The sequence below is a fragment of the Pygoscelis adeliae genome, unplaced genomic scaffold (assembly GCF_000699105.1).
Source record: "Pygoscelis adeliae isolate BGI_AS28 unplaced genomic scaffold, ASM69910v1 Scaffold374, whole genome shotgun sequence".
NCBI classification, from domain to species: domain Eukaryota; kingdom Metazoa; phylum Chordata; class Aves; order Sphenisciformes; family Spheniscidae; genus Pygoscelis; species Pygoscelis adeliae.
Window position 1 is genome coordinate 2,062,982 of NW_008824653.1, and position 15,400 is coordinate 2,078,381.

At 46.5% G+C, this 15,400-nt stretch overlaps 1 protein-coding gene across 4 annotated transcripts in view; it reads right to left on the bottom strand.

The window, feature by feature from the left end:
• Positions 1–15,400, bottom strand: part of BCL11B (B-cell CLL/lymphoma 11B (zinc finger protein)) — a 92,609-nt gene that overhangs the window by 68,605 nt on the left and 8,604 nt on the right. For 2 of the 4 annotated variants that reach the window (XM_009322547.1, XM_009322545.1), the window contains exon 2: positions 9,833–10,201. In XM_009322547.1, coding sequence (XP_009320822.1) covers positions 9,833–10,201 — 369 coding nt within the window. The remainder of the gene's footprint in view (positions 1–9,832; positions 10,202–15,400) is intronic. The other 2 variants (XM_009322548.1, XM_009322546.1) reach the window with 1 other exon arrangement.

Consider the following 15,400-nt stretch of genomic DNA (forward strand, 5'->3'; position numbering starts at 1 on the left):
GAAACAAAGAGGCTGGAGCTGTTGGCGGGCTTCAGCCCTTGAACCTGGACTCTGCTCTATAAATTTCAACTTGGAATGGCTCTCTACTTGTTGAAAGACAGGTTGGCTCTGGGCCAAGCCATAGGGGGAAAAAAAAAAAAAAGGCCAAAACAAAAATTCCTTCTTGGTCAGGAAACTTCCCTTCAGTTTCTAACTCTTTTTATGAGCTAGTAATAGGGCACTCTAGAAAACGGGAAACGAAAAGCGGGTATTGAAAGGAAAAAATGAGCCGGGAGTTGGTTTAATGAAGAAAATAAAACAAGTAGGTGCTAAATTCAAATCTGGATTTTGCCTGCATGCAAGTACATCAGCAATAATAGAAGACTTCAGAGCGCCTTGCCAATAATTCAAAGGAGACTTTTACAGTTACATTAGCTGGCTACAGGCTTGACGCTGAAAATAATAAATGTCTTAAAAGAAGAAGAGTGCTGTTTAATCCCTGTCTGCAGTCTCGTCTTGTTCTCTCCTCCCCCACCACTCCACCTTGTTTAAATGACCATTACGAAAGCAGCATGGTATAGAAAACATGTAGAACCATCATTTATTCAGCAGCACCTCTTTCCTTTCTTATTTTCCCCCTCTTCAAACAGCGGCGCACGGGAGAACCGACACTCTCCTCAGCCTCTGCTCATTGCCAAGGCAGTTTCAGCGACAAATACCTTGCCGCCGTGGTGCTTTCCCAGCATGAGCAGACAAGGAGTGGGCTGGGGCAGAGTGAGGGGCTGGAGTGCGGAGCGGGGGGAGCTGTCAAAGTGGGAAGAAAGAAGGCAAACATCTATTCAGAGGCCAGATGTGCTGAGCAAGGTCAGCTGCAGAGACACAGCGCCTTGCAGCAGCTATGCAATTATGTCCAAAGTCTGCACAGCACCAAGAGTCCCACAACCTGCATGCAAGGGCTGGTCTGGAGGATCTAGGGCAGCTGGAAGAAGGTGTATAAAGGTTTTTATTGCTCTTCTGAGATACTAAAGGGTAGATGAGATGCTCTTTAGCTAGAGCAGGGGGCTGATGCTCTATACAGCTTGCAAGAATATGTGCAGATAAAATACCCTAGTAAGAGAGTGGAGAGAGAAATATGGTAAGTGCCAGCTGTGATCAAAAGGTGAAATAAAATATCGAAATAAAATGCAGCCTAATCAGAGCATGGAGGACAGGGATACACAATCTCTTCACCAAAAGTGGCTGTTAAGGTAAATCAAATTAATCACTCCCACCTCCCTTCCTCCCTAAACTCCCTTGTTTTTAATGAAGGGGTTTACTCCTGTAAGGCTGAACGCTGTCCAAGGCTGCTGGACATTTAAAGCTATATACGTAACAGGCCTGCGACAGACACGCATCCTGTACTTCCACTTTCCAAGAAAACTGCGTTCTGCTACTTGGTAGGTCTTTTCCATCTGCAGCTTTTATGACCCTGTCGAGGGACCGGTGAGCAGTGTCCCCCTTTTCTCGCTCAAGAAATACGCTACCAAATGCCAGAAGAGCGAGCGAGTTTAAAAGCTGTTGGGCTTAACAGCGGTTTGTGCTCATCACGCTCAGATCTTTCTGCAAAGGCATACATGCAAAGAGGAAAAAACAGCAACCGCTAAGTAACCACTTCACATCTGCCATTTAGATTATTAAACTCCTTACAAGCGGTATCTACCCCACCTTCCCCACTACACACAAACATACACACACCCCCAAGCTCTCCAACATGGCAACTAGGAGCCAAGACGGCTCTCCTCTCCCCGCTGCAGCAACCACATTCGTTCCTGTTAAGGGGTTAACGATTCGTTTCCACTACTTCTCTCGAGAAAACCTACAATGAAAACATTGGCTCACGAAAGCGTTCTCACTGCCAGAATGCCACAGCGCGAGTGAAAAGTCCGTTTTGTTTTCATTACATCTCTGGGATTTCCGGCTTAACTCCTGAGCTTAGACACCAAATCCCTAGATACCCCACCCACCCACTTTTTCTTTTTCTTTTTTTTTTATAACATTTCTACTGCACGGCCCACCAATTACCATTTGGAGGGTGGGAGGGAACGGCGAGAAGGAACCATGCTGAAAAGGATGCTCTCCTTGGAGCGAGCACGCGCGTCTCCCAAGCCGAGAGCTACCCGGTTTTTCCGGACTTCCAGGGTTGTCCGCTGAGAAACACAGTTTTATTTCTATACCTGACCTCCCTCTATTTCTCACCCTCCGGGCTCCCATCTTCCCACTCGGCCATCGAAGCCAGCGCTGAAACTCAGCTCCAAATCTATGCCCTTTGAAGTTATGTGACATGACATAGAAATCCAAGCCTTTCTTGTACAAAAAGTATGATTACTTCACAGGGTTTTTTTCTCCAGTTATGATAGAAAAATGTTCCAATCTCCAAAAAACCCTAGAAAGGTTCAACCTTTATGTCACAGCCGATTTGGTCACTGTGTGTATAGGCAGCGCAGTTCAAACACAGGCTGAGAAAGAAAAACAATCTATGGAAAAGACATGAAGGGAGGCAGCCTCATGAAAAAATAGAAGCACTTCTGCCCTGCTGAAGCACAGGAACCATTTCTATGCCTTTATGTATTTATTCACTGTCAGAGAGGAACAGCAACTTTTTCTATCTATATGGGAGCTTTTCTGTTTTACAGTACTTCCACACAACTGGCTTTCCTTCGGCTACATCCCAGTGCAAAATTCCCCTGCGAGCACACACAAACTCCTTTCTTGCAGTCCACTGAGCACAAGCCTATTGCTGTTAGTCACATCCAGACAAATGCCAAAGCAGTCTATAGCATGGTTGGGCACTACTTTTACTTTGCTCCTAACAGTTGCTCGCAAAGTTGTCAACAAAAATGAGTAATGACTGGCTGACCAGCCTTTTCATCATTTACCATTAGTGTTGTCTAAAAAATCTACCAATCTTTCCATGCTAATAATAATCAGAGAGATGCACACGGTTTCTGGTCTCCCACACATGGCCCAAGTAATTTCACAAGAGGGCCCAAATAAAGGCATAAAAACACTTTGTTGGGTGATATTTTGACTGGGCTCTACCTCTGAGTAAGTCCAGAGTCCTTCCACTGAACTAAAAGAGGGTAACAGAAGTGCCAAGCTGGCACAAACAAGCAAGTTTTGCTCTTTAAGAGTGACTCTCAATACACATCCACCCCGGAGCAAGAAGACTCTGGCCACGTGTACTGAATGACCTTCTTAAATCCCCTCTCACCAGCCAGCAAAATGGCACCTCTGTTGAAAAGGTTTTACCTAGCATTGCCACACGTAAAACCGAAGATGACTGTAACTAAAAGAGATTAGAGAGAAAATAACAGCAGCAAGCTGCCGTTTCACAGTTCAGCACCCCGTGCATTTGGGGACAGGTCCCCGCTTGCACCGCCCGATCGATCTGGCATGGCACTGCTGGTTTCAGGGGAGTTACCCCAGGTGAAACTGGGGTGGAGTGGGGAGAGCCAGACCCCCCACCGCTCCTCCAGCACTGGCACCTGCCGTCCCGGCCTCGTGGGAGTCCAGATAACCACATACAGGGTCAGAAAATAACTTTGAAAAACAGGATGGTGACAGGAACAAAACAAAAAGCTAAAACCAGCAGGGAGAATCGAGGGCATATTCCTCAGCGGTTTTTTTAGTCTGCTTTTAAAACTCGGTGCAATTAATTTCACACTTGACTCTCGGGGATGCTGGGAAAGCCTCGGTGCCTGGCGGGGCCGGACCCCAGGCAGGACACAGCTGGGAGGCAAGCTGAGATGGCAGTGGGGAGAGGGAGGCCAGTGGCCCCCAGACCGGGACTGAGCTGAGGGCGCTGGAGCCCCGCCACATGGGTGCGGTGGAGTTCAAGCAAGGGGAAGAAAGGGTTTCGTAATCGGCAGGTTTCTCACCTTTAACTCTTGCTGGGATTAGCAGGGTGCTTACCAGTGCCTCGGCGGGAGACGCTGTGCAGCGCCAAGCAGCCGCAGCCCTGCCGTCCCTCACTGCCACCGGCATGTGAGGATGGGGGGCTGCCAAGCCACCACAGGATGCCCTCTGCACCAGCCCCCCTAAGAGCCCCCTAAAGGGGAGATCACATCACCTGAGGAGCCTCCACCTGACCTCACCGGCAGCCTTAAAACTTCAAGCCGTCAACGTTTCAGCAGCCCCTTATCATGCTTGAAGCTGCAGTGAGCCAGGGGAGAGCAGCTGCCACTACAGGCCCCTCCTGTGGGCTAGGGGTGCCCTTTCCCCAGAGGAGAGCCAGGCTCCCCTGATGTGCCCTCCGTCCTGCCCTGGGCACAAGCAGGGCTCTGGGTGAGATCACCCAGCTTGTTTCTCTCTCCGCGACCCAAGTCAGGACCTCAGCCGAGGTCCTCAGGGGAAGGAGGTTTGCTTGTTAACCCTGCTGTCAGCGGAGCTGTGGCTGACACCTTCTGTGTGTGTGTCCCCCATGCTGCTCAGCCACACCAATTAGCAAAACACATTGCTAAATAGCTGGTGAAGCTGCAGAGGAGGAGGAGGAGGCCAGGTAACTCCTCTGCACTCAGGAAAAGCCTGGCAAACGTGAGGGAAGAAACAAGCCTGGAAAAGCCTCACGAAAAGGATTTCAGCTGCAACACGAGTTTCTCAGGCTCTGTTACCACACACTTCTGGAAGCCTTTTCTTCCCCACATAGTGTTTTTCCTGGCCTGGCCTTGACAAGCCACTCCTGCAAGACCCACTGCCTTGGGGAGGTGCTGGCAGCAGGACCCAGTGCCACAGCGGCCTCGGGAAGGGGATGGTCTCCGTGCCCCATGATGGCTCAGTGCTGCTCAGGACACCTCTTCCCAACCTGCCCAACATCGCTGCCACAGGCCTCAGGTTGTTTCAGCTCGCATTTTCCTCCCCTCACGTGTGAAGTCATCACGATGGCTGTCTGAGTCCTACAGTTAATATGGGTGCGCGGGTCCATAATGGTACATTGTAAGTGAATGTCTCAGGGTAGACAGCAATAATAATTAGCTGTCATGATTTGAAAAAAGGATAATCCATGCCATTGAGTTAACAATCACTCACACAACACACATGGATTTAACTAATCTTAATTTGGAGAAAAATAACAATTCTAAATATATCAAATAGCCTATTTCATGGCAACCTGCGGCGGTGTTTATCTCTGCCTTCCAGCACATGTGAGTTATTTAGTTTCTCTCACTGGCAGTTTTACCATTCAAAAGCCTGAAATGAACATTCATGGAGCAGGGGTTGCAGTTAAATCCTGCCTCTGACAGGGAGCCTTTTTTCATGATGCACATCTAGTTCAAGTACATAATGTATGGAGCCCAGCACTGGTGGCCGGGACAGGATGAACGAAGAATTCCAAACAACCCCCTCCCCTTTCCTAGCACTGTCTTTGCAGAAATTAACTACACTGTCTTAATGAACCTCTGCTGCTGGTGTCGTTCTCTGCCCATGAGGGTACGCTGCCTGGAGCATGCAGACCAGCCAGTGAAGCTGGAGAAAGTCTGGTCCAAGCGGTGCCTGCCCCACCAAGACTCCCTCCTCTGCCAGGGTTCTCTGAAACCACCCAGGATTAAAAACGAGCCGACTGGTGCGTTTTCTTTAATCTGGATCATTTCAGAGAGCCATGCTGAAGAACAGCCTGGTGGCCCGCAAGCCCAGCAGAGCCATGAGGAGGACAGGAGATACCATCAGTCAAAGGACAGCGGAGGCCACCTCCCCAGGGCCTTTTTGCAGCCAGGACAGGTCACCCAGTTATGCCCAAGATCTGACAAATATGAAAGATAAAAAGAGGTATAAAATACAACCGTGGTCTGATTTTTTCCAAAATACCTGACAGCAGTGAAGTGAAAGAAGCAGTGACTGATAACTCCTAGCCAACTCATTGGCCTGGCTGTGTTTTGCTGTGTGACAATCTGGTACATCTATTCGATACTATCACACCCTCTGTACGAGAGGCAGAACTGATTTTCAAACAGCATAGCCAATTTGAAAAAAAAAAAATTTACAGGAAAAACTGCTGCTAAGCAAGTTACTTCCCCCCAGTGCCGGCTAACATGCCACCACACACCTTACGGACAGTGGTAACTAAGTGAAAGTGCCTTGAAAAGCATGGATTTGCAAGTTATCAATCAGGGAAAGATGATAGACTTCATTATCAAAAGGTCTTTAAAAGCTGATTGCGGACATAAAGGTGCCTTTGTCTCTATTGATATCTAGAAATGTCAGCGGGAGATCTGCATTGCATGCATGAAAATTCTTGCAGACTCCTGAGCTCTACCTGCCTCCCTCGAAGCGGCACAAGGTCTGTTACGCGGTCAAGAGGCATTCAGTGACCAGACCAAGCAGAGTTACCAAGAAAGAAAGAAAGAAAGGCAAAAAGAAAGAGAGAAGGAAAGACCTCAGGACTCTGGAGCACCCTGTGCGAGGGTGAACGCTCCACACGGTGCTGCATCCCGACATCCTCACACCCAGAGGGAAGAGAGGTGCAATGGCAGAGACAAGCTCAGCGCTTGACGTACCCTCGCTACACTCAGCCATGGGAATCTGTAAGGTTTGGCAGTTTAGTCGCACCACAGAAGGCCGCACAAATCATTTTGACCAAATAAGAAGGTCTACTAAAATAACACAAGATCAAGGAGAGGAGCTGAAACCTATTTGAGGGCAGCAGTGGTGGCAGCATATTTCAGGGAGCCAGAGGGGCGAGTGGGTGATTTCTGGTTTCCCTCTTCAAATATAAAGACTCAATTATCTTTGAACAGCTTGCTTTACACATGAATTGACACATTTATTTTACAATAAATAACTGAAAGTTATCTATGTTTCCTTTACTGTTAATCTACACAAAGAAATAATAAACAGAGCTTGTCTACAAAAATGCAACTACTGCAGTCCTCAGAATTCAATTAAGCTAAAATAATTAATGCTTCCACCATATTAAATTACTTTATACATTTGAGCCACTGAAGTTTTTTTATTCTTTAATCTTTTTTGCCTTTTTATTTAATAAAAAAAAAGTTAGTTTCAAAGGGGGGGGGCTGGCTAGAAGGGGGAAAAAGAGCATGATTTGCTGTTAAAATGTAATGGTCTCCTTTAGCTGACACAGCATGTAGAGTGTTTTGTGCCTTTGATTAAAATAACATTTTAAATGCTTTGAACAAACATATCTCCCCATACTTCTAAGGGATTATTTTACATATTTCTTGGTGGAATAAAGAAATTCATTCTTCCTGTCGCAGTACAGAAAGGCTAAGAATATCTTTCGTCACATATAAAGTAAAAATACTGTAGGCTGTTGCATTATTACCAAAAAAATAAAAAAAATAAAGGGAGGGGGTGGCCGGGTGGGAGAAAGCTGCCTTAGAGATTAAGTTTCCCTTTTATGAAATCGTATTTAGTCTCTTTTTTTAACAAATCTAACAACAATGCTCTACAGCCGCTCACTGGGAAATACCTTTAATGTTAAATGCAGATTCTGATTTTCTTGGCTAATGCAGAAAGCCTTTCTATTGAAATATAAATAAGGGGTTTGGTATATCCCACTAAAGCCTTTCCAGTGAATGTCTTCTGTGGGTTTTTCATGGCTACCCTCCATGGCTGTAATGTGAGGCTTTTATCCTACTATTGAAAACTATCCGCTATTAAAAAAAATATGGAAGGACACTGCACCTTTTTATCTCGGAGCTGGGCTCCTAATTGAGAAAGCATTATTATTGCACTATTTAGTGGATGTCCCTATCTCCGTGCACTGCTGAGAAAATGCCCGTCAAATGATAAACCCTTTTATTTTTCTCAATTCAAAATCTTTCCTACATATTTTCATTTGATATTCAGTTTAGTATGAAAGAGATTAGGTGCTCCAGATTGGCTTTTAATTTTTTTTTAATGCCTTTTCCACATGTGAACATCCCCTTCACCCCCTCCCCCAGCAGATTTTCTGCAAGGCAAAAGCGTTAGTTATATCGATGCTGACCCCCAGAAGCTGGGACGGGACGGCACCCTCTGCACTGGGTATAGCCATTGAAGTATTTCATTATGGACTGAACTTGGGCACAGATTAGTAAGAGATGAGATCTGGACTGCAACTACAGCGTAGGTCTCCTGGACCAACCTTACTAAGCACTGGGCACCCTCTGCAAGGGGCTGAGCACCATCAGCTTGCACAGAGGTCAACAGCTGTTGAGCGTGCTCGGCACCATTCAGGAGGCCTTCAGCAGACTGGAGGAAAAGGTCCTGGAAGGAATACTTCCCTTCTGCTCCCACCAAATGGGAAGGAAATCTACCTCCCAAAGCTGCTATACCATGAGGTAGTCATCTCTGCCAAGAAATGCATTCACAACTGCAAAAGGATGGGGAAAGCTGAAAAAGGATGGGGAAAGCTGAAAAAGGTTGAGGAAAGGATGGGGTCAGGTCTTACAGTAGGGTTGTTTACAATGCTACGGCACAGGCTGCCGCTGCTAATGCCCCCAAAGCTACCAGCTGCCCCATGCCAAGATGGTGACTCCTCCCAAAAAAGATTCCTAGAAGACAACAAGGTAGTCAATGGGTGGCATATGCCCTCTCCTAAGAGGAAGATCATCTGGAGATCTGAAGACTGCAGCAGTTCAAAGCCCACAATCCTCATTTATATGATGGCCAAGCCCGTCAGAGACACGGGGGACTGACTTAGAGACCTCCAATGCTAAAAGCGGGAATCTTTTAAGCTTCAACTGTAAAGATAGGACCCTCTCACAAGTCTTCTGGGGATCCCCTCACGGGAACATTACTACAGGCCATCAGATCTGATCCCATAGGACAATTCCTAGAGAAATTGGCATAGTGGCAGCAAAGACAAATTGCCACTGGTCTTCTGTATGGGATACAGTCCATTTGAACAAAAAAGGCCCGTTTGAGGGGAGATCCTGCTGTGTAACATAAAACCCCTACTCACTAGCAGGGAGTGCAGCCTTTTCACCACTGCAGAGGAACACACTGCTGCAGAGGGGAGAAACGCCCTGCACGACGCATGCGGCCCCACGCCAGGCGCTCTGCAGGAACTGCTGCACAGCAGCTCGCCCAGGGGGATACCATTGCCCGCCTGCCCACCTCTGAGCAGGGGAGGTCCTCTGAGTAAATGTTAACTGCACCACGTACGAGAGTTTTAGAAAAAGAAATGCCTACAATTTGCTCACCCAGGCCAGCCTGTGCTCGTCTCTTCATTCAAAAGCCCCATTTGGGGCGTGCATGTGAATGGAGGTGTCATCCACCCAACTCCAGCCATCTGCAGGGACCCAGGACAGGCAGCACAGGCAGCAATGCAGACCAGGAAGCTGACATCTACCCCAGCGGAAGGAACCAGCAAGGACTTAATGAACCCCGGCTTTAGCCCTCACAGACAAATCTTGTTCCCACTGCAGTCAGTGGGAAGATTTTTCCACTGACTTCAGGGGGGTCGAGATTTGGTCCTTCGTAGTGGGTCTGCATGTGACAAAGGGAATCTGAACTGGACTGAACTGAGCATCTCACCAAAGGCCCCTATCCCTCCGCCACTGCTACCTGCTTAAGGAGGCTCCTGAAATGGTTTCTGACCCCAACTTTCTGCTTTTTCCTCTGTGTACAGGCTGCGCCTTGGCTGTCCCGGGGGATCGAGAGGCTTCTGTCTCTGGGAGCTGGCCCTGCGCAGATAGCTACACTGAATTAAACGTGGGGTGGACAGCCCTGCTGAGCCCCGGGTAGCCATGAGGATCCTCCAGACCGATGGCTCCTATAAAGACCTGTTACTGAAGCCTCTGTTTCATGACACTTTCTAGAGGGCTCTCGTTAAAAGATTACCTAGGTAGTTGATTGAGTGTAAAACATGCTGTACCTGCAATGTTCTCCTGCTTGGGGCAAATTCCTTTTGTAGGCGTGAGAAGACGGTCTTCTTCATCGGGTGTGACTTGGATCCCGATTTCCACTGGCTCTGACACTTTCCTGAGCTCGGCGCGTGAGGAGGGGGGAGGGCTGCTCTTATCCATGCTCTTTTCATAGCAGGCACCACCAGTGCCATTGCACTGTTTTCTCTTGTGCTCTATAAAAACCAAGATGTCTCCCAGCGGGAAGTTCATCTGACACTGTCCACAGGTTAACAAGTCGGGGTCTGTCCCGCCTGCGGCGATGCTGATGCCGCCTGGCTCTGTTATTGCCAGGCTCTCATCCTCGTCGGCGAGTGCCGGTTCCACATGGTCAGCCTCTGCTTTACATGGACAAGGAGAAAGAGGGAGGAAAGGGACGAGGGAAGAAGAGAAAGAGATTGCTTTGAATGTTCACAGACTCTGAAGGATGCATCACAAGAGGCCCAGCCTCCCCCCACCTCCCCAACGAAGCCAAGCCTGATTAGATCTTTCTTTTATTTTTCAGCTTTTCCGCTCTCCCAGAATGATTTCAATATATTTTGCAACCAAGCCTGCCTGAAACAAAATGGAAAGGCTGACCTGGCATAGCTTTCCTGACAGCTCCTTCCCACTGCTGCCAGCTCTGCAAGGATATCAGCAAAGAGCCATTTTGCAAATGTTCGAGCCCCGAGTCACTTTCTGAAATAGTTCCTCTCTTTTTATCCCACCTTCTCATTCCCACCATATCTCCCAGCCATCTGGCCAAGGCCACATCCAGCAAATCCTATGCACCCAAACCTCTCCTCCTATTTTAGAGAGAGGGGGAAAAAGTGCTTGTGTGCTCCAAACAAGCAGGATCAGGCTCCACATGGCGTACAAAATTAATACCACCTTGTCCCATTACAGAGATACCAGCAAGGTTAAACGACCACCCATTAGCATGAACTACAGCAAAATGTTTGCAAGGGTAAGGTAATCAGGATTCGGTCTCATGAAAAGTTAAGGGGTTTCAAAAGTGTGTACAGTGGAAAAGAGAATGAGGCACTTATTTAACATACTGGAATATTGGCTGAGCCTGAAATCTTCCACTCATTTTCCTGATGTCAAATACCCCTGCAGTTGCTATATAGGTTAATAAAAGTTTTTTGTTTAAAACTTGCCGACGGATCTGATGGATTTCATACCATTACCCCCAAAGACTGGGAAAACATTTCTGAGTGACCTGCATCTGTTTATAAGAAATAAGTAACTTTTCATTTCACAATTAATAAAACATAGTGCATTTTTAATGGGTATTTCGGAGATAATTCTTATATTATAAAATAATTATGGATCACAATCCCTTTTTGGGGCAAAATGTGTTTTTTGGTTTGTTTTCTCTTTTTCTGCTGTGTAACTGCCAAATCATACAAACCTTGGTCTTTACTCGGGCAAAATTTCCACTGACTTTTGCATAAGGCTGTTTTGCCTCTGCAAGTACTATAGGATTTGAGCTGAACAAAACAGAGGAACTAACAGTATGTAAATCAGCGAGTGAAACCTCTAATCGAATCAGGATTAAAGGAATAGGAGGAAAAATGTTCTCTATTAGTGCAAGCGGTTTGCTTATGGATTTCCTGGGGAAAGCAAGTCACACAAATATCTCAAAGAAGTGAGACTGAGATAAACAGATGTTATAATCCAGATCTGGATTCTCCTCCTGGCCGAAAACAAAAGGAGTTTTGTCCCACTCTTCACCAAATTGCAAAAAAAACACATAGGAAAGGGACAAGAGGCAGAAGGTGAAATGTATTACCTGGCAACAAAAATGGTTGAGCCTTGAAAAAGGCAGTTTAGAAAAAGAATCGCCCCCATTTTCGCCTTGCAGAATAAATAATTGATCGGTGTATCTACCAGCTGTGTTACAAGTTGCATCAGAGCTCACTAACAGCAAAGCAGAGAGCAGCAGCAGCACCAGCGGCAGCAGGAAAAGGACTGGGACCCCAGAGAAGTGCCCGAGCACGGACCATCCTGCTGGAGCAGAAGATGGGCACGGGAAAGCTTTGGTTTCCTAACTCACACCAAGCTTACCAAATACACAGCACAATACTCGTCCTGAAAACCATTAATTACCTTTTTCCCCTTAATCTAAGTTTAAAAGGAGTTTGAAGACAACACTATGTAATTAATTCACCAATTTATATCATGAAAAGATGCCTCCTTGCCTTAGTGAAAATGCAACCATAACCCTGCGCTGAACAGGGACTGCTGGGAAGGGAGCGGATGCCTGCGAACAGTGTGTCATGATGCAAAAGGTAATTATTTAGTACTGCGGTTCCCTTTAATGACCTAACATTGAGCAATATTGTTTATATTGAAGAGAGCTTGCACCTTTAATTACCAATTACATATACATCATTTTAGAGCCAAAAGAAAAGGTCTGTGAAAAGGGTCCTTTAGAAATGTGCGCGCTATTTCTAGGAAGAATTCCTATTAAGGGGGAGCAGAGTGTCAAAATATTAAAAAAAAAAAAACCCACACACAGACACGCAGATACACACGCGGGAGATGGGACAAAGAGCTGGAAAAGACAACACGAAAACAGGAACTGAACCAAGGGTCGTAAGGAAAAAAGGTGGCAGAGGGGGAAAATCTTTGTTACTAGTTTCACCTAACATTTCTGTAAAGCCTTCAGATTAAAGTCTGTCTCTCAAATTACAAAGGCTGAATTTTGGCATTTTTATATATATAACAAACAAAAAGAAAAGCACGGATCTCAACTTTATTATCTTTTTGATGTGAGGTTTTGGGGGGTTTTTTGCCTGCTATTTAAATTGTGCTCTTCAGAAAACGTAGCAAAACTGCTGCATTTGATAAGGGTCCTGACCAGGCGCCTGTGGAAACATAAAGGAGGTTTAAACAGCTAAACTGTTGCGAATTCTTTCTTTTCAGTTCTACACTTCATTTGAATATTAGTTAAATCCACATATGCCTATTCACTTACACTCGCTCACTCTCTCTTTCCAAGGACTCTGCAATGGCACTTTTTAAAAATAACATCTGGTATTCCTTCGTATTTTGGCAGTCATCACATTACCGAAAATCAGCTTTTCGTTTTCTTGGTACGCCGAGCCCTCATGATCAGTAGTAATTGGCTTTCAAACTATCAAAAGATTTTTTTACTCGACTCTATTTCTGATTTGAGCTTAATAAATCGTCAAGCATGAGACCAGCCGTACACCCAACAATGCAGAAGCTATATTACGTCCCCTTATTCGGGATGTGGAAAACAGACATAAAAGAATGAAAAACAAAATACTGAGCAGATCTTCAAATGCATTTTATCCATGTCAATTTGCTTTTTTTTTTTTACTCGGAATAAAAAAAAAAGAAAAGGCTTCCTATTGACAACTCAATTAAGCCATTAAAAACCTACATTCAAGTAATATTACAGGAGAGATTTAAAACCCACAAAGGAAAAGAGAAAAAAGCCTGCAAGTCCAGCCCATAACGCATCAGGTCATGTCTGGTTAATACAACAGCCAAGATCTTAGGCTGTTTAAGGAGTCCTTTAATACCAGTGGGGCAATTTAGGCCAGTCTCAATCTAAAGTTCTGACTCCACTTGTGTCTGTGGGTTTCAAATGAGTCGCTTCATATTATTTGAATTTAACTCTGTGGTTTTATTGCTGTTTGTTGGTAGCTGCATTTGGGGGGAGGAGGGTGTTTCCTCGCAAGTATTTATTTAAAATTAATTAATTTTTTTTTTTTTTTTTTTAAGAAGGAAAAATCAAGCCACACAAAAAAGGAGAATGGAAAACATCTCATCTCCCTTACGTGGGAAAAGGAAAAAAAAAATGCAAACGAGCTATTTCAAACCAGGACTCGTGCCCTGGTTCTTCCAGGTGTGTTAAGGTGTGCCCGGCATTTTCCCTGCACCCAGAGATTCCTCCAAAGAGGATTGCCTTGGCATTGCCTGCCGAGGGAGCACAGCGAGTCAGGGACGCGAGCTATCTATGGGAACGTGAGTGACACCGTTGTTACCCAATGGCTTCATGAAATTAATGCAACTGGACAATCTAAATCATTTGCTTTACTTTGAAAAGCATTACACTTGCTGGCTGGACTCTAAGCAGCACCTCCAAGCTCTCTGGCTGCCTACCACGCCAAAATACAGTGGACAAACTCCTTAATTCCATAGCGGCACTGTCGCAAAACCACCAGCGCTCCTGCTTAGGCGTGGTGACATCATTAGAGCATATGTGCCCCATGCAAACAATACTCTCATGCCCAGTATTAAAGCGAATGCACATGCTACCTACTTTCTGCCTGTCAGATGTCTCAAAATCGTACCCACTAATAGTGAAAAAGACTGCGTTACCAAAAATCATTTCCAAGGCCTCTAAAGACAAAACTGTGGATCCTTGTTCACGGGGTTTACGTGAGGCTGGGTCCAGGCAGCAGCAATTTATTTTCTTATATTTTTTTTGCACTGCAGAACCAAGGTAAGAAGGCATGTGAAAGTTGCCAACCTATTGTCTTCCTTATTTTTCCCGTCCCGCCATATCAAAAGGAGGCAGAGAAAGGGGGAAGAGGGTTCAGTTTGGTGCCGGGCCAAAGTGTTGCGTGTGAAACCTCCCCTCCGCGGTTGGTTTCTGCACAGATCGATAACGGGAGGGTTAAGGCGAGCGCTGCCAGTGCCTTCGCTGCAGATGGTGGGTGGGTGCCCTGCCTGCCCCAGCACCCCACCGCAGCCACTGCCCACCCTTGTGCCCACCTGGGGGGCGAAGCACAGGCTACCTCAGGGGCCAGCCAACTCTGGGACGAGCTGGGCCTGCCTGGGATCTGCCATGGGGCCACAGCTCCTGGCGCCCAGGCACAGGAAGCCTCCCACAAGCGTGCCGCAGCACACCCAGCACGCTGTTCTCCGCACACAGTCACTGCTGTTTTGAAGGCACATCCAGAAAGAGCTCAGCCTAGCTGGAGAGCAAGCACAAAGAAGTGACTCGCTTTTCAGGGTGTTGGCCCAAAGCAGGCCTGAGAATGATGTCCCTTCAATCAACACCCACATGTCACATTTACTGTAACATCAACACGCTTAACGGAAACAGCTCGGATCACACGCTCTCTAGCTGGGTTATCACCGAGATCGATGTCAGGATCCTTGCTGCACAAAGACTAACGCTGCTCAAAGCGGGTGACGCGGCTTCTCGCCGTCGAAGTTTATCAATAACCTGTTTTCAGAGCCTCCCTGCAGCTCCCTGCAGCTGCAAGGTGCAGAGTTGAGCTTATGCCTACATATTGCATCAGCATCACACTCAGCGGTACTAGGCACCACTTATCTGCCATCAATTTTTAATTTTTCTGAGGACCAAAAAACAATTGTTCAGAGTATTTTATATTTTTTTTAAATAAAAGTCTGAGGACGAGATGGCCGAAAGAGGCAACTTGATCGGGAAGTCCCAGAAACGCAGGGGCCTGCAGCTCTGCCTTACTTTCCGAGCGACTCTCAGGCATGTGCAAAGTGCACAAAAGCAGCCGGAGCAGTGGAGAACCTCCGCCGCGCCGCGCGTGGCCCCGGTG